The sequence below is a fragment of the Ylistrum balloti genome, unplaced genomic scaffold (assembly GCF_031769215.1).
Source record: "Ylistrum balloti isolate Yb309-2 unplaced genomic scaffold, AGI_CSIRO_Ybal_v1 Utg370348, whole genome shotgun sequence".
Taxonomy (NCBI): Eukaryota; Metazoa; Mollusca; class Bivalvia; order Pectinida; family Pectinidae; genus Ylistrum; species Ylistrum balloti.
The window spans coordinates 112501-132451 of NW_026782249.1; the positions used below are offsets into that span (position 1 = coordinate 112501).

Sequence of the window (19951 nt, forward strand, 5' to 3'; positions counted from 1 at the left end):
TATATATATATACTGTATAGTTACAGTTGATCTGATATATATATATACTGTATAGTTACAGTTGATCTGATATATATATATATACTGTATAGTTACAGTTGATCTGATTGATATATATATATATATACTGTATAGTTACAGTTGATCTGATTGATATATATACTGTATAGTTACAGTTGATCTGATTGATATATATATACTGTATAGTTACAGTTGATCTGATTAATATATATACTGTATAGTTACAGTTGATCTGATTTATATATATACTGTATAGTTACAGTTGATCTGATTGATATATATACAGTATAGTTACAGTTGATCTGATTTATATATATATACTGTATAGTTACAGTTGATCTGATATATATATATACTGTATAGTTACAGTTGATCTGATTGATATATATACAGTATAGTTACAGTTGATCTGATTTATATATATACTGTATAGTTACAGTTGATCTGATTTATATATATACTGTATAGTTACAGTTGATCTGATTTATTTATATATATATATACTGTATAGTTACAGTTGATCTGATCCTGATTAAATCTTAACTATACTTGTATTCAACATCAAAAATGTATGTTGATAAAGATCCATATGGAGTTGAGAAATATAGAAATAAAAGAACCTATTCAATTACCAACTTTAACTAACAGTTGTCACCCTTTGTATCTGTCTGTCATTAATTTTTATTTCTCTGTATTATCAGTTTTATACCAGGTTCTGATCAAGTCTGAAATGTATCCAGATATACTCTATATATACATTTGACCTAGATCCAATCCTGTCAATTTACTGAGCCTAAAAGCAGGGAACATTATTATTTGAGAAATACTTTTTAGTTTGTTTTGAAATATTTTCTCTAGGTTTTTCTGAAATGTTTTGTTTAATTGCAGTGGGTTTTTCTGGTTGTTAGCGCTGCTGGTATCATCCATCCTGTGGTTTGCAGTTGTACCCTTGCGAGAACAGCTGGCTTTTGGACTTGTGTTTTCTGTAATTTTTCAGGAACTCTTTAGGCTGTTATTCTACAAACTGATAAGGTAAGATGTGCTATTGATGATTTTAAAAGATGACACAGTTTTATTAATCTGATGTAATATTGATACAATTAAGGAAATCAACACATAGTTTTACAATGTTAGCACATTTCACAGGTATTTGAGCTTATCTTAATATTAATACATAATCAATTTTGTTGCATTTTTTACTTTGCAGAAAAGCAGATGAAGGTTTGAAGATGGTGAGCCAGACAGACCAAGATATGCACTTGGAGCCAAAAGATTTCACCAACAGACATATAATGGCTTACAGTAAGTGGTATTGATGGAAAATAAGTTAGAATCCATTGTCAGTTATCAGTGTATATCAGGTAAGGTTGTCAATGTAGTTAGTTATCAGTGTATATCAGGTAAGGTTTTCAATGTAGTTAGTTATCAGTGTATATCAGGTAAGGTTTTCAATGTAGTTAGTTATCAGTGTATATCAGGTAAGGTTGTCAAAGTAGTTAGTTATCAGTGTATATCAGGTAAGGTTTTCAATGTAGTTAGTTATCAGTGTATATCAGGTAAGGTTGTCAAAGTAGTTAGTTATCAGTGTATATCAGGTAAGGTTTTCAATGTAGTTAGTTATCAGTGTATATCAGGTAAGGTTGTCAAAGTAGTTAGTTATCAGTGTATATCAGGTAAGGTTTTCAATGTAGTTAGTTATCAGTGTTACTCCATCATTGGTACATGTGATGTTTACTATAGAGGATGTTTGTCCATCATTGGTACATGTGATGTTTACTGTAGAGGATGTTTCTCCATCATTGGTACATGTGATGTTTACTATAGAGGATGTTTCTCCATCATTGGTACATGTGATGTTTACTATAGAGGATGTTTCTCCATCATTGGTACATGTGATGTTTACTATAGAGGATGTTTCTCCATCATTGGTACATGTGATGTTTACTATAGAGGATGTTTGTCCATCATTGGTACATGTGATGTTTAATATAGAGGATGTTTCTCCATCATTGGTACATGTGATGTTTACTATAGAGGATGTTTCTCCATCATTGGTACATGTGATGTTTACTATAGAGGATGTTTCTCCATCATTGGTACATGTGATGTTTACTGTAGAGGATGTTTCTCCATCATTGGTACATGTGATGTTTACTATAGAGGATGTTTCTCCATCATTGGTACATGTGATGTTTACTATAGAGGATGTTTCTCCATCATTGGTACATGTGATGTTTACTATAGAGGATGTTTCTCCATCATTGGTACATTAGATGTTTACGTATAGAGCATGTTTCTCAATCATTGGTACATTTGATGTTTACTATAGAGGATGTTTCTCCATCATTGGTACATGTGATGTTTACTATAGAGGATGTTTCTCCATCATTGGTACATGTGATGTTTACTATAGAGGATGTTTGTCCATCATTGGTACATGTGATGTTTACTATAGAGGATGTTTCTCCATCATTGGTACATGTGATGTTTACTGTAGAGGATGTTTCTCCATCATTGGTACATGTGATGTTTACTATAGAGGATGTTTCTCCATCATTGGTACATGTGATGTTTACTATAGAGGATGTCATTGGTACATGTGATGTTTACTATAGAGGATGTTTGTCCATCATTGGTACATGTGATGTTTACTATAGAGGATGTTTCTCCATCATTGGTACATGTGATGTTTACTATAGAGGATGTTTCTCCATCATTGGTACATGTGATGTTTACTATAGAGGATGTTTCTCCATCATTGGTACATGTGATGTTTACTATAGAGGATGTTTGTCCATCATTGGTACATGTGATGTTTACTATAGAGGATGTTTGTCCATCATTGGTACATGTGATGTTTACTATAGAGGATGTTTCTCCATCATTGGTACATGTGATGTTTACTGTAGAGGATGTTTCTCCATCATTGGTACATGTGATGTTTACTATAGAGGATGTGATGTTTACTATAGAGGATGTTTCTCCATCATTGGTACATGTGATGTTTACTATAGAGGATGTTTGTCCATCATTGGTACATGTGATGTTTACTATAGAGGATGTTTGTCCATCATTGGTACATGTGATGTTTACTATAGAGGATGTTTCTCCATCATTGGTACATGTGATATTTATAGAGGATGTTTGTCCATCATTGGTACATGTGATGTTTACTATAGAGGATGTTTGTCCATCATTGGTACATGTGATGTTTACTATAGAGGATGTTTCTCCATCATTGGTACATGTGATGTTTACTATAGAGGATGTTTGTCCATCATTGGTACATGTGATGTTTACTATAGAGGATGTTTCTCCATCATTGGTACATGTGATGTTTACTATAGAGGATGTTTGTCCATCATTGGTACATGTGATGTTTACTATAGAGGATGTTTCTCCATCATTGGTACATAAGATGTTTACCTGAGAGGATGTTTCTCCATCATTGGTACATGTGATGTTTACTATAGAGGATGTTTCTCCATCATTGGTACATGTGATGTTTGTCCATCATTGGTACATGTGATGTTTACTATAGAGGATGTTTCTCCATCATTGGTACATGTGATGTTTACTATAGAGGATGTTTTTCCATCATTGGTACATAAGATGTTTACTATAGAGGATGTTTGTCCATCATTGGTACATGTGATGTTTGATATAGAGGATGTTTGTCCATCATTGGTACATAAGATGTTTACTTAAGAGGATATTTCTCCATCATTGGTACATGTGATATAAAAGTGGTCTTAATAGCGAGGTAGTCGTAATAGTGAAGTGGATCAGATTGAACCATATAAAATAAAGACTTCATATATATCATAATGTACATGTATATTAATCAACAACAATAACTAAACTGATCAAATTGGTGAATTGACAAAAGAATATATATGTATATGTTCATTAGTATATATCATAATATACATGTATATTTACTATTGTAAACATTGAATAAAAGAAAACAATCACTTTTAAGTACAATAGGAATTTAACGTTAATTTTTCAATTATTTCACCTTAATTTACATACACATTATCTAAGGCAATGTGTTACACAGTAAAACACATTTGTAACAACATTAATGTCACTCCAAAGTCTTTCAATACTTCATTTTTTCACATAAATTCGTAAACACAATAACTCTGTCAGTGTATCACTCAGTACAACACATTTGTCTTTTTACTAAAAAAAAAGAGTCCGGTGTACACTGTTGTGAAGAGCTACAGATCTGGACAGCTTCCTCTTCCATAAGTCCTTTTTTCGCGATCGTGATATCTCGTTTTGTTTACATGGTGTCATCATTGCGTGATAAAGTTCATCTGAGTTTTGTGACAGTGAAAATATATCGTAAAAAATTTGGAGCATAATTATGTTTTTTTTTATTGTTCAAACGATGTCAAGAGTGTGATAGCGCTACAAAAGCAGTTTAAAAAACCTTGACAACTTGTGCACGTGTGAGCAAAGGAATATCGGCCGAAAAGACTACATAATTCACCTTTGGGTACGCAGGGCTTTTAAGGTGTTTAACGGCATACCTACTGATCTATCAATTTATAATTAACAAACAATAGATCGCCACTAAAACGTGTCTGGCATGCAGTTTTGCATGGGTAGGCCAAGTTAATTCGATAATGATGTTTACTTTGTGTAACGCCACCTGTTCTGTAAATAAAACTAATCTGAACAGAGCTAGTAAAGTTAGAGAAATTATGAGGAGAAATTGTCAGATGAGATGAGAAAAACTGCTAGAATGGATTCAAAAAAATTCTGGAATATTTTGAATAAATGTGACGGGTCTGTAAAGAAAGGTAATGCGGATATATGTATTACTGAATTATATGAATACTTAAAGGGTCTGAACATGTCTGTTTGTGATGATGAGGATTTAGAACTAGAAAATCCTGATGTTAGTATTTTTGATGATTACCTGAATAATGAAATTACACCCGAAGAAATCAAGTTATCTTTAATTAGTTTAAAAAACAATAAATCCCCTGGTATAGACCAAATTAAATGAATATCTTAAAAGTACCATGGATGTATTTTCCCCAATCTTTCAAAAAGTGTTTAATCTTATCTTGAATACTGCATCTATACCGGATGCATGGAAGATTGGTATAATAAAACCAGTATATAAAAACAAAGGCGATCCAGAAGATCGGGATAATTATAGAGCGATCCCCTTATTGTCTTGCCTCGGCAAAGTTTTCACTTCCGTTATTAATAATCGCCTTAATAAAATTTCTGATGAATTTGACCTTATATGTTGTGCTCAAGCTGGGTTCAGAAAAGGTCATTCTGCTGCCGATAATATTTTTGTTTTATATTCACTAATTTCAATATATTTTTCACACGGAAAACAGCTTTATTGTGCATTCATGGACAGGTATCCCTCATCAAGAAAGATTCTGCACATTATGTAACTCTGACATCGGAGACGAATATCACTATTCATTTAAATGCGAAAACGAATCAGTAAAACGTCTAAGAGAAAACTATATACCAAAATATTACTTTACTTACCCAAGTCATAGCAAAATGCAAGGATTGTTTAACATATTCAATGTTAAAATATTTACAAGAATTTGTAGATTTATAGAAAAACTTGATAAATTGTTGATTTAAGTGTTCAAATTTAAGTACCAAATTGTTAATACATGAATGCGATAGTTAGTAATTATTACTATCATTTACAGAAATTGTTGTAATTGCACCTGTCATACGCCACGTATCATGTAAATTATATGTTTGTGACCTCTTGTTACACACGTAAGTGTGTCAAAGTGACTGAATAAAAACCAAACCAACACAAAGATATATAGTGAATAAAAATGTGACTGAAAAAAAATGCGCGTAATAGCGAGATGGTCGTAATTTTGAGGTGGTCGTGGTTTCACTGTATATAAGATTTTACATGTTATATACAGGTCATTGTTGAGTTCTGTATTTTGGCATGATACAAGATTTTGATTTAAAAGACTAATTCAAATCCTGGCTAAGTTTGATAAATTAGTATGATATGGAGTGTGATATTACCTTTGTCACAGAGTATGCAGGTTTAAATAAGGGAATATAAGGGAAAATCTGATCCTGTAACATAATTTCTGTATATTTAACACATGATATTGAGGACATGGCCACATTCCCTGGCTACAAAGGCTATTTATGTGATTATTTACCTTAACTCTCTCTACTTTACAGTTTCTGGACTTGGTTATGGAATTATCAGCGGAGCATTCTCCATCGTCAATGTTTTAGCAGATATGGTTGGGCCAGGAACTGTGGGTATCCAAGGCGACTCCCATTTCTTCTTTGTAGTCACTGGTAAGGTACTACAGAAATCTACATAGATAATTTGTAATCAGGAGAATGGATTAAAAGTTGATGAGAATCACCCATAAAACATGGTCTTACTGACACTAGCAAGTTTTCCTTCTCATTGCTAGAAATCTTTTCTAATTATACATGATAATTTGTGGTTGTAGTGATAATATCAATAAATACTAATCAAATATTTTTTAATGAATATTAAATGGAATGTGCTTTTAGGTCACCTGACCTGAGGTCATGACGACCTATTGAGATCATTGTTTGTCCATCATGGTCAGTTGTCATCTGTTCAACTTTTTCTGATGAACATGATAACCTGAGTAAATAGATAAAGATTTTAATGAAGCTTGGTATGTGAACCTATAATAACAATAAGATTGATGCCATGATAACTTACAGTGTTATGTCCCTTTCCTGTTAAATTACTATTTGACATTTTGAACACTATCATTTCAGTAAATGCCAAGAGATTTTGATAAAGCTTGGTATGCAACCACATGAATTTGACAATGGGACTGATTAAGTTGTAATTTACAGAGTTATGGCCCTTGACATTTGCCATGTACCTGGTGAACACATTGAGTGTATGTGATCAGATTTTAATTAAACTTGGTATACAGCCGTATATGAATTAGATCTCAAATGAGTTAAACAATGGGGTAGATTCAGGTGCATCTTTCAGAGTTGTGGCCCATCATGATTGAAGTTTGGTTGAGATCAGTCAGTAACTGCTTAGCCCCATGGGCCTCTTGTTATCTCATGATATCATAATTGCTGAAGCATATACACATAATCTTGACTTTGTATTAGAAGTAGTCTTGAAAGACATGCACTTTTTTATATTGAGAGCACTTAATTTGTAAAAAATCTCATTTTTGGTAAATTGCAAGAAAATACTGTCTTGATTTAGATTTTCGTAATCTATTGATCAGAACAAGTGTATGTAAATATGATAACTGGAATAGATTGTAATAAAATCTTATAATTAGAATAGACTGTAATGAAATCTAATAATTGGAATAGATTGTAATAACATTTGATAACTGGAATAAATTATATACAAATTTGATAATTGGGATTTCAGCATTCCTGACATTAAGCTTTGTATTTCTGCACACATTCTGGGGGATAATATTTTTCCATGCCTGGGATAAGAGGAAGTTCCAGTATGCGGCCATTGTTGTCATCTCTCACATGCTAGTGTCCTGTTTGGTAAGCCATTTTTAAATTCATTGATTTCAGTGATATAAGTTAACAAAAACTTTACAGTAGAGATACAAACCACATTTATTGTAAACTAGTAAAATATTAAAGATAAGAATCATACTCAGACTTTGAAGTCAGGTAGGTTTGGATGATACTAGATAGATCAGTAATTTCGATATTCTACAAGATTTGGTTAAAAAAAATAGTTACCTAATACAATGAATTGGGAACAATGCAGGCATGAAAAAATATAAAACTACTTCTTTTTTTTTACTTTAAAAGGTCTAATTATTATGAAAACAATTTTACAACAGGTATGAAGTGTATTTTGATATATCATCTATAGAAAAAAATTGCAATCCATTAAAAGAAGTTCTAAATATTTTATAACAGATTTTGTATGTTTTTTCTTTCAGACCTTATTAAACCAGAGAAGTGAGACTCATACACCAACCTACTGGGGGAGCCTAATTCCTGCTTACATCATCATGTTTCTCACTGGTGGATTAGCATTCAAAATTGCAGGAGGATCTTTAACAAACCTGCGGGCAGCTTTAACATGTTCCTGTAAACAGACGTCATACGAAATTGACTGAACACCACTTACATTGGAGACTTTATTGTGTTATCTTCACAAAATTGTTGGGTTTACTGTTTTGAAGATGAAGACTTTTCTTGTGTAATATAATTACATTATTGTTCACAGTGTTTGTAAATGTCATCGTATGAATAGATCTTTGAGATATGTTGCAATGTATAATGTTTAAATTGAGAAGTTGCTTTTAGTGTGTTGATTTCTTTAATTACCTCGTGTAGTTATACATACATTTTCTCTTATAGTGACACAGATCAGTCAAAAACTAGATTCATTGAGCTGCATGATATCTATATTTGTAGCAAATAAATTTTATGTTCATATTATTTGTAAACCGTCTTGTATTTTGAATGCAAGTCATATTTTTGACAGATTTGACAAGACCATAGTATGATGGATGGATGTGCTATTTTCATGTACAATAATATACAACCTGCTTATTTATGTTTCATCATGTTTTAGCCTGTTCTTCGTTTTTACTTACTCATAAGTGCTGAATTTTGATAAATTCTTGATTGAGTAATGTACTCGACTGTTGAGTAGTAGGAATTCTCTAAGGATAAAGTTTTAAGCATTGTTGAATATAAAATGCCTAGTGTGGTAACATAAACTTTATTTTGTTTACTTGAGATATTTTTCAATCAAATTTTTATGCATTCATGAACAACAAAGGTGTGGTGTTTGGAAGTAAATTAGTTCCATAAATGTCTGAGGTATCTAATCACTCAATCGACTTTTTTCCCCTGAAATGTCGAGACATAAACAGCTTGATCAACTTAACTGACAGATAAATTAAGAGGTGTGAGAGGCATGACAGTTGTACGAATTATGAAATGATTACCAGGTTGTCTCTTGAAAAGTTGTAAGTAGTGGTCATAAATGTCTCAAGCTTAATTTACTAGAGTAGAGCTAGTTTTGACTGCCATTTTCCTGCAACACATCACAGAAACGTTTTGAAAGTTTTTTTTATTTGTCTTTTAAGATCTAATATTTCTTATGTAACTTTGACACTGTTTTCTCTTCTAACTTAAGAAGTCTATTTCACAAAACGAGCATATTACTGTATCCTCGTTCGATGGGGTCATTTGGTTTTGAACAGATACGGTATGAATGTGTGTACAATGACTTGAATGCTTTTCAGTAGATGTTTCAGATACACAATGTGAAGTTGGGATATTTTGAATCTGCTTTCTTCATTATTTTCTGGTGCTCGATATCAGTGTGGAAATAAGTGAAGTCCTGTTTACCAGGACGTACCATTCATGTATGGGTAAAAGTAAAAATAATTGTTGTTACTAGGCAGTTGAATTCATTATTGATATCGGTCGAAACTAAAGAGGTACCAGTCTATCTGATGATTGGATATGGACATAGCTAACTTAAGGCCTGTAAGTAATGTGGTATTACACTTTGTAAAATATAGTATCACATTATACCTTGATAATATTTATAGTTGTTGTGCTAGCTAGATTCATCACAATTTTGAGAAGAAAACCAAATTTCAGTGTTTTGTAAATAGATTTATTTGTTGACATTAGACAATCCTCGATACTCCAGGAGTTATGATCACATTCACTCCCTGCCATGTCATGACACAGTTGAAGGCTCCATGTGTGACACCTTGTGGACAAGACAGAAAGACTAGTTTAATCCTTTGATGTACATCAAGCGGATCTCGAGGTCGCATATAGGTATATTGTCGTGGCTTTGAAGTTGGGTATCGCTCCTTAATAATCTTCAAAAGAAGCATATCAGCCAGTGATTGGTCAGTTTTTTCCTCCTGGAACCAATGAAATTGTTAAGTTTGTGCCTTAAATTTTGCCATGACATGTTCCAGGGGTGCGGAAAACGAAAGTGATCTTAACCCAGGGGTATCGAGGATGATATTTTTGTAACCTTAATGATTTGGACCAGTAATGATATTGTACTTCTCCATTGTCATTCTCATGTCTATGCATTCATTCATTAATATTGTAAATTTTGTTTAAGTGTTTGTTGTATTGCGATGCACATCAAATCTTGTATCTGAAGACAATGTGACAAGTAACAGGAGAGTACACACCATAATAAAATATTGTTTTTGTGGTGTATTTAAATATCATTGACTCTGAATTATGTCTCCCATTGTTAAACCAGCAAACAGTCTCCACTCTTTTTAGCTAACCTTAATCAGATGGTGAGCAATACTATGTGGCCCTTCTACGGAGCCCGGGAAGGGACATAAGGAAAAAGTGTTAATTGGTGACCTCAGTTAAGCAATCGATGGCCTGGGTTTATTAATCTGTGGTCTCGGTTTATTAATCCGTGGTCTGGGTTTATTAATCCGTGGCCTCGGTATAAGTAATCTGTGACCTCAGTTTAAGTGATCTGTGGCTTTGGTTGAAGTATTAGTAAACCGAGACCACAAATTACTAAACCGAGGCCACGGATTTAAGAAAAAAAACTGTGATGTCCCTTCCAGGGCTCCGTACCCTTCCATTGTTCATCAATGAACAATTTGTGTTATTGCTTTTCCTAGAGAATTGCTAGATGGATCATTTTCAAATTTCATATGTACATGTAGGTTCCTTTGATCCAGCTTTCAAAAATAGATAAAGATCAAACGATTGTGACGCCAATAAAGATCAAAAGATTGAGGGCACCAATAAAGATAAGATTATTGTGGGTACCAACATCTGTTTTGGATCTCTCATTGAACTTGATCATGGACAAATATATCTAATGCATACACAGTGTTTTGTAACTGACTCTCTGATTATCATTTAAGCAGAGAACTTGTATCAAGTCTTTGAATTTGATGCTCAAACATCGTGTTTCAAAAATGGAAATTTGTAGAAAGTTAACGGTAAAGTTGTCCTGAAAGTGCATTTTCAGAAAGAACAATTCTCATCTAATTTCTTTATCAAGACAGACCATGTCTCCATCTGACAATATAATAGTGTGTTTTGTGTAGTCAAAGCCCCAAAACCTTCCTTGGAAATGTTTGATTGACATAAAAAGTGTAAAACTATGGATTGGGTTTGGTCTAAGGTAATAGATCCATAGGGAAATATTGCACATAAATCAGGAATCTGAAACTAAGGGAAATAACTTTTATCGGATACTGTTGAGTTTCTGATGTTGTTTTAATTGTTTGAAGATACGAGGCAAATCACGGATGTCAACACACCATACATAAAGTTGCACATTGTATATAATGAATTCTTCCAAGAATTTGGAATAAAATGATTTAAGATACACTTGTCTGTTTTTATCTGATGCCTTTCATGTCACCAAAACATTTATGCCTATCAGACGGATTGTTACAACACGGCACAGTCGATGCTTGTAAATAATAAATGGGAGAGGTTTTACTAGTGCCTGGTATCCTCCACCATCCATATTTTGCTTCACTAAAACATCAATTTAAGCGTACGAGAGAAAAAAACGTGGATTTGTTCTTGACAAGAAAGCCCAATTTTAGGTCATCTAAAGGGTTCAGGATGAGCTTTCGTGTCGTCAGTTGTACATCAACTTTTCATATTTGAGACTTCTCAAGTTCCATCAGTAGGATTAATCTGAAACACTCCATGAATGATCCCGAGGTGGTGCTGACCTAAATTTCTTACATTTATCTATCGAGAAAGTGCGAAATCCAAGATGGCTGCCATCTTAGAAAAAAAACATATTTTAAACTTCACAAGTTCTACAATTAAAATTGATCTGAAAATTGCCACGAATGATGCTGACCATATTTTTTATCGAGCAGGTCAAAAGATAGCCGCCATCTTGGAAACACAATCTTCTTCTCAAGTTCCTCTGGAATCTTTGAACTGAAAATTGGTAGGGACGACTCATCTAAAGTTCTGAATTGCTACCTACCACGGCGGCCATTGTGTAACATGAATGCGAAATCATGGTTTTCTTGAACAACAAAACTTCTAAAGTTGTACCAGAGACGTATATATCACGTGTCTGGTTGTACCAGTGAAAATGTTCAAACTTGTCCAAATTTATCATAATTAATATTATCCAAATCGTCCTGACTAATTGTTTCTTTTGTTGGGATCAAATCGACATCCATTAGGACTGACAAGGTCGCTATTTCCAGTGCTGCTATGCAAAATATCGGGATTGTAATGGCCATCGATCTCGTGTTGTTCTGTATTGGTTTGATCAGAGCAGAGACGTGTATATATACGTGATATATACGTCTCTGATCAGAGACATGTTTCTGGTTTGATGTTAGGTTGATAGTCCTTGTTCGTTGTTTTACTTTTTAAAGTTAATTATTTTTTGTATTGACACGTGAATAAATAGTGCGACAGAATCACCAGACTAACAAATTTTTGCATACGAAACAGTAACAGTATTTAGTGGTAATGTTCGTGGTCTAAGGCTTTTTTCATGTATGCATATGAAATCCATCAACTACACTTCTCTAGAAAATGGTAATTGCACCGCATAAAGACGGACAGCAGACGAAGGAAGTTTTGGAAAGCAACATTAAAATAAGTCAGCGAACAACATGTTTCTGTGGTGGAATTTTTCTTCTTAGATTGCTGGGGACTGGTTAATGAAAAAATTGAATTTAATAGCATGCGTACAAGACGATAATTTTACACGGGATCAGTAAGAGTTGCGTCCCTTCGTGCATCAACACTCAGACTCGGAATTTTAAAATTGGGTCGCTTTTTCTTATATTCACCTGGTTACGCGAGAGGGCAGCGACGAATCCTCGAGTGATCGTTCATGGGAAGTGGGCGTTGGCCGAACCACCGTCCGGAGCACAGGTGATTAGATGTGTTGTAAGTTATATACATAATACAGGGAACGTATATTGAGTGAAAATTTATACGTGTGACTTAAAAAGCGCCCCAAAGTAGTGATTGATTCAACAAGTCCCTGTCCGTTAATGGCTTGGTGAGGTGAGAGTGATCAGTGGTTATTAGGAGTTTTATAGTGACAAAAAAGTTGAGGGGACAACACAACTCGGACTTCAAATCAGTTGCCATTTAGCCGTATCATCCCAGACCTGATCTGTTCTACCAACCCCCTTAAAAAGTCTTTTGTAACTTTGTACAAGTTTTATGGGAAATCCAAAATTTATAAAAAAAAAAAGAGTGTTACTTATATATCACATTTTACGTCCCCATCTCACTACAGTAACCATCCATACCAGGGAGGTCTGACCTACTAAAAAAAGAAGATATGCTAATAACAACAATGGAAAAATAACATGAATATGTTTGGTAAATCCAGTACATTTATCAAAGAATTCCAAATGGTTAGTTATAGTTAATATTGCTTGTACTTTTCTAAAGCAAGTATTGATAACATTGGATAAGATCAGGAAAGATAACAAGTAAATAAGATGATGCTTTCGACTCCAATCCTGTCTTAAACCAGATTTAGAATGCTGAACTTTCTTGTGTAAGTTTGTAACATTAAATTGATGTTAACGGGAGAAAACGTAGTTTGTAACAAGACATCACACACAATGACACTGACTTTATAATCTAGAAGAAGTGTGATGTATTATGGTCCTTGGGATACATGTATAGATATTTTGAAATATTAGAAGCTATGGGAGCCCTAAATGGGACCCCCCGATATCTTTACATATATTTGCACTGTAAAAGGTACAAATGCGAACTCGTACAAAAAGTGATGTTTGTGAACACTTGTAAGTTGTCATTTGACATACAAATTTGAGACGTGAGGGTATTTGTATCATGTGGGATGCATTGTTTGTATTTCTATATAAAATATGACACTGAAATATGATATATACCTTGTTGTGTTTTCAGGCTTTCATATGGTACATAAAGATGTTGGAAGGATATGTTCAGATTTCTCTTCACAACCATTGTAAAACCTGCATCCGCTCTGACTGTAAAGTACTTTCGGATGACGTCAACTGCTGTGATATCATAAACTGTAAATATGGATGTCCATTGAAATTTCACAAGTGCAAAGAGCTTCAACATGAAAAATTTTGCAAAAATATGAAAGTACCTTGCCTGAATCGTGAATATGGTTGTTGCCAGGAGTTCCCTCGTGGTAAACTGCCCCAGCATCTGCCTAACTGTAACGCCAGTGTCATTTCTTTCAATAATCAGGATATCAAGAGAGCTGACTATTTCTGGTATGCAAAGAATGTTGTGGAAGATTTAGGCGGAAAGGATTTGCACAATTACAGCGATTCATGTCCATTTTCTTTTGCAGGGTGTGATTTTTCTTATGAACATTTCAAACCAAATGGAAACAGAAGAATAGTTTACAGCGATTGGTTAGATGCTGTTGGTTTACAAAATATAGACAATCAAGTGCAACCATCAGGAACAAATGCACAGATTTTAGACACAAAAGGTCAAAGGTCACAACAAGGGTTACCAAATGTTACTGTAGATACTGATGAACTTTGTAACAGACTGGAAAGTTCGGGCATCAGTGATCAGGATTTCATGACTTCCAAAAGGAAAAATGTGAAAAATTTCTCCCACCAATCCAGTTTGGCACTCATTCGTTCCATATCACAGGATGATCAAAAGCAGTATGCAGGCCTCCTGCTTCTGCCACTTGAACTTCTACAGAAAATAGCCAGTTATCTGGATGGATTCAGCCTATGTAACTTGTCTGTCACATGTCACTTCCTTCGTGATATCTGTAGCCTCATGCTTGTTGACAAGGGTATTGTGACTCCTGTCTGGACAAAATTTATAGGGGGAACTGGGCAGAGGGATGTCATAGGTGGTTCTGATGACCGGAAGCTGGACACAACGTGGACAATGGCAGATGGCAGTGTGAAGGATAAGAAATGGATAGTCAAACAAATGGTAAATACAGATCAACTTTTGCTCTATTTTACCCACACGTTATTTATGTTCCTATTCTTTAATCAAAAAGATGTATTTCCTGATTCTAAATTCTGGCTTTATACAGATTGATTTGTTCTTATATAAACACTAAGTACCACAAACCTATTATAAGTTACGTAACTACAATATACTACAAAGTTCTCCATGATTAGAATACACAGTCTTACTAATAAGTATTGGTTCTGCCAATTTAGGTATACATCATTTAGGTTTGTATATTACTTATTTCTGTGTAAATTATTCGTATGTAAAACAATTGAGACAACACCCACATAAATAAATTATATATTTTGCAACGTACTCCCGTATGTATTCAAGTGTCTAATTACATTTCCCTATGCCCATGTAAGTGATATAAAGAGTGACTTACTTATCTGTATGTGGTCACAGTGGTTGACAAAAAATATTCCCAATTCATTGTCTAAATGTCTAATTCTTCAACTACAATTACAAATCCCTTTATAAAGGATTCACATATCTAATTACACATCCCTTTATAAAGGATTCACATATCTGATTATACATCCCTTTATAAAGGATTCACATATCTGATTATACATCCCTTTATAAAGGATTCACATATCTGATTATACATCCCTTTATAAAGGATTCACATATCTGATTATACATCCCTTTATAAAGGATTCACATATCTGATTATACATCCCTTAATAAATGATTCACATATCTAATTACACATTCCTTAATAAATGATTCACATATCTGATTATACATCCCTTTATAAAGGATTCACATATCTGATTATACATCCCTTTATAAAGGATTCACATATCTGATTACACATTCCTTTATAAAGGATAAATGATTCACATATCTGATTATACATCCCTTTATAAAGGATTCACATATCTGATAATACATCCCTTTATAAAGGATTCACATATCTGATTATACATCCCTTTATAAAGGATTCACATATCTAATTACACATTCCTTAACAAATGATTCACATATCTGATTATACATCCCTTTATAAAGGATTCACTTTATAAATGATTCACATATCTGATTATACATCCCTTTATAAAGGATTCACATATCTGATTATACATCCCTTTATAAATGATTCACATATCTGATTATACATCCCTTTATAAAGGATTCACATATCTGATCACACATCCCTTTATAAATGATTCACATATCTGATTATACATCCCTTTATAAATGATTCACATATCTGATTATACATCCCTTTATAAAGGATTCACATATCTGATCATACATCCCTTTATAAATAAAGGATTCACATATCTGATTACACATCCCTTTATAAAGGATTCACATATCTGATTATACATCCCTTTATAAAGGATTCACATATCTGATTATACATCCCTTTATAAAGGATTCACATATCTGATTATACATCCCTTTATAAAGGATTCACATATCTGATAATACATCCCTTTATAAAGGATTCACATATCTGATTATACATCCCTTTATAAAGGATTCACATATCTGATAATACATCCCTTTATAAAGGATTCACATATCTGATTATACATCCCTTTATGAAGGATTCACATATCTGATCATACATCCCTTTATGAAGGATTCACATATCTAATTACACATCCCTTTATAAATGATTCGGGAGAAGGCATCACTAAGTTGTTATAACTTTTGCCTAATCCTGGTTGTTTGATGACAATAAAAATATATCTTAATCATTCAATCAAATGATTCACATATCTATTTACAGATTACTGTGTTATTATATCTTACTTAGTGTATGTCATATGTATGAATTAATGTTAGCTAAACCTGTAAGCAATATCCATAAAGTAATATATGTATATTTTTTTTTTACGTTCTCAGAGCTGGAGATTCTGTAAAACCTTTGACCCTGTGAGACAATGGGAATACCAAGGGGCCCACCCTTTATTGATTCACCTCCAGAATTGTCCCTTCAAGACTGAGAGCTGCCTCAATGCCAACAAGGAACCATTTACATACCATAAGAATGATAATCCTAAACCCAAGGTTGTGGGTGCCAAAACACAGGATTACACCAAAACAACCTCACACCTTCTTTGATATTAAAGATTTAACTCGATGTCGATATACCAGGTCTATCAGTAAAAGATTAAACTTGATGTCGCTTTATCTGGTCTATCAGTAAAAGATTAAACTTGATGTCGATATACCAGGTCTATCAGTAAAAGATTAAACTCGATTTCCATATACCAGGTCTATTGGTAAAATATTAAACTTGATGTTGATATACCATGTCTATCAGTAAAAGATTAAACTCGATGTCGCTTTATCAGGTCTATCAGTAAAAGATTAAACTTGATGTCGATATACCAGGTCTATCAGTAAAAGAATAAACTTGATTTCGATATACCGGGTCTATTGGTAAAATATTAAACTTGATGTCGATATACCAGGTCTATCAGTAAAAGATTAAACTTGATGTCGCTTTATCAGGTCTATCAGTAAAAGATTAAACTTGATGTCGATATACCAGGTCTATCAGTAAAAGATTAAACTCGATTTCGATATACCAGGTCTATTGGTAAAATATTAAACTTGATGTTGATATACCATGTCTATCAGTAAAATATTAAACTCGATGTCGCTTTATCAGGTCTATCAGTAAAAGATTAAACTCGATGTCGCTTTATCAGGTCTATCAGTAAAAGATTAAACTCGATGTCGCTTTATCAGGTCTATCAGTAAAAGATTAAACTCGATGTCGCTTTATCAGGTCTATCAGTAAAAGATTAAACTCGATGTCGCTTTATCAGGTCTATCAGTAAAAGATTAAACTCGATGTCGCTTTATCAGGTCTATCAGTAAAAGATTAAACTCGATGTCGCTTTATCAGGTCTATCAGTAAAAGATTAAACTCGATGTCGCTTTATCAGGTCCATCAGTAAAAGATTAAACTCGATGTCGCTTTATCAGGTCCATCAGTAAAAGATTAAACTCGATATCGATATACCAGGTCTATCAGTAAAAGATTAAACTCGATGTCACTTTATCAGGTCTATTGGTAAAATATTAAACTTGATGTCGATATACCAGGTCTATCAGTAAAAGATTAAACTCGATGTCGCTTTATCAGGTCTATCAGTAAAAGATTAAACTTGATGTCGCTTTATCAGGTCTATCAGTAAAAGATTAAACTCCATGTCGAGATACCAGGTCTATCAGTAAAAGATTAAACTCGATTTCGATATACCAGGTCTATTGGTAAAATATTAAACTTGATGTCGATATACCAGGTCTATCAGTAAAAGATTAAACTCGATGTCGCTTTATCAGGTCTATCAGTAAAAGATTAAACTCGATGTCACTTTATCAGGTCTATTGGTAAAATATTAAACTCGATTTCGATATACCAGGTCTATTGGTAAAATATTAAACTTGATGTCGATATACCAGGTCTATCAGTAAAAGATTAAACTTGATGTCGCTTTATCAGGTCTATTGGTAAAATATTAAACTTGATGTTGATATACCAGGTCTATCAGTAAAAGATTAAACTCGATGTTGCTTTATCAGGTCTATCAGTAAAAGATTAAACTCGATGTCGCTTTATCAGGTCTATCAGTAAAAGATTAAACTCGATGTCGCTTTATCAGGTCTATCAGTAAAAGATTAAACTCGATGTCGCTTTATCAGGTCCATCAGTAAAAGATTAAACTCGATGTCGCTTTATCAGGTCCATCAGTAAAAGATTAAACTCGATATCGATATACCAGGTCTATCAGTAAAAGATTAAACTTGATGTCGCTTTATCAGGTCCATCAGTAAAAGATTAAACTCGATATCGATATACCAGGTCTATTGGTAAAATATTAAACTTGATGTCGATATACCAGGTCTATCAGTAAAAGATTAAACTTGATGTCAATATACCAGGTCTATCAGTAAAAGATTAAACTCCATGTCGAGATACCAGGTCTATCAGTAAAAGATTAAACTCGATGTCGCTTTATCAGGTCCATCAGTAAAAGATTAAACTCGATATCGATATACCAGGTCTATCAGTAAAAGATTAAACTCGGTGTCGCTTTATCAGGTCCATCAGTAAAAGATTAAACTCGATGTCGCTTTATCAGGTCCATCAGTAAAAGATTAAACTCGATATCGATATACCAGGTCTATCAGTAAAAGATTAAACTCGATGTCGCTTTATCAGGTCTATTGGTAAAATATTAAACTTGATGTCGATAAACCAGGTCTATCAGTAAAAGATTAAACTCTATGTCGAGATACCAGGTCTATCAGTAAAAGATTAAACTCCATGTCGAGATACCAGGTCTATTGGTAAAATATTAAACTTGATGTCGATAAACCAGGTCTATCAGTAAAAGATTAAACTCCATGTCGAGATACCAGGTCTATTGGTAAAATATTAAACTTGATGTCGATAACCCAGGTCTATCAGTAAAAGATTAAACTCCATGTCGAGATACCAGGTCTATTGGTAAAAGATCAAACTCCATGTCGAGATACCAGGTCTATCAGTAAAAGATTAAACTCCATGTCGATATACCAGAGATAGTCAAAATTAACCTCGATGTCGATATATCGGATCTGCAAGGAAAAAAGGAATAGAAATATGAAAATAATGTTTATTTACAAAATGCAGTCTCTAAATCTGGTGATGAAGGGCTAGGTGTGTTAGATTTATCTGATAATACAGGATAGAGAGAATCTCGGAATCTTGAGTCTCTTAATATATTATGGGACGTGGTCTTCATACCTCGTCTTCTTCATATATGCGTTGTCAGAACAGCACTGACGATATCTTGAAATCTAAAAGATAGTACAAGAGACACACAAGTGAATAGCTCCTTTTCATAATTTAGAGTTAGATACAGTTAGAACCAGGCAATCAGTTGAATTGCATTATACAGCTGTTTCGTCATTCTAGGACTCGTCAGTGATGCTA

The 19951-nt window shown here is 33.5% G+C and overlaps 2 protein-coding genes across 2 annotated transcripts in view; both read left to right on the forward strand.

The window, feature by feature from the left end:
• Nucleotides 1–11397, forward strand: part of LOC132553756 (gamma-secretase subunit Aph-1-like) — a 17340-nt gene extending 5943 nt beyond the window's left edge. The window contains exons 3-7 of the mRNA XM_060218027.1: nucleotides 910–1053; nucleotides 1229–1323; nucleotides 6229–6351; nucleotides 7442–7569; nucleotides 7980–11397. Coding sequence (XP_060074010.1) covers nucleotides 910–1053; nucleotides 1229–1323; nucleotides 6229–6351; nucleotides 7442–7569; nucleotides 7980–8159 — 670 coding nt within the window. The 3' untranslated portion in view covers nucleotides 8160–11397. The remainder of the gene's footprint in view (nucleotides 1–909; nucleotides 1054–1228; nucleotides 1324–6228; nucleotides 6352–7441; nucleotides 7570–7979) is intronic.
• A 1467-nt stretch (nucleotides 11398–12864) lies between these two features.
• Nucleotides 12865–17110, forward strand: LOC132553766 (F-box only protein 40-like). Its single transcript, XM_060218039.1, has 3 exons — nucleotides 12865–12930; nucleotides 13948–14976; nucleotides 16864–17110. The coding sequence occupies exons 2-3, from the start codon at nucleotides 13969–13971 to the stop codon at nucleotides 17080–17082; spliced, it is 1227 nt and encodes a 408-aa protein (XP_060074022.1). The 5' UTR covers nucleotides 12865–12930; nucleotides 13948–13968; the 3' UTR covers nucleotides 17083–17110.
• Nucleotides 17111–19951: the final 2841 nt, after the last annotated feature.

Coding starts and splice junctions, on each gene's coding strand:
- LOC132553766 (XM_060218039.1), top strand. CDS start 13,969: ATGTTGGAAGGATATGTTCAGATTTCTCTTCACAACCATTGTAAAACC. Junction 14,977..16,863: donor AATGGATAGTCAAACAAATG/GTAAATACAGAT, acceptor TTACGTTCTCAG/AGCTGGAGATTCTGTAAAAC.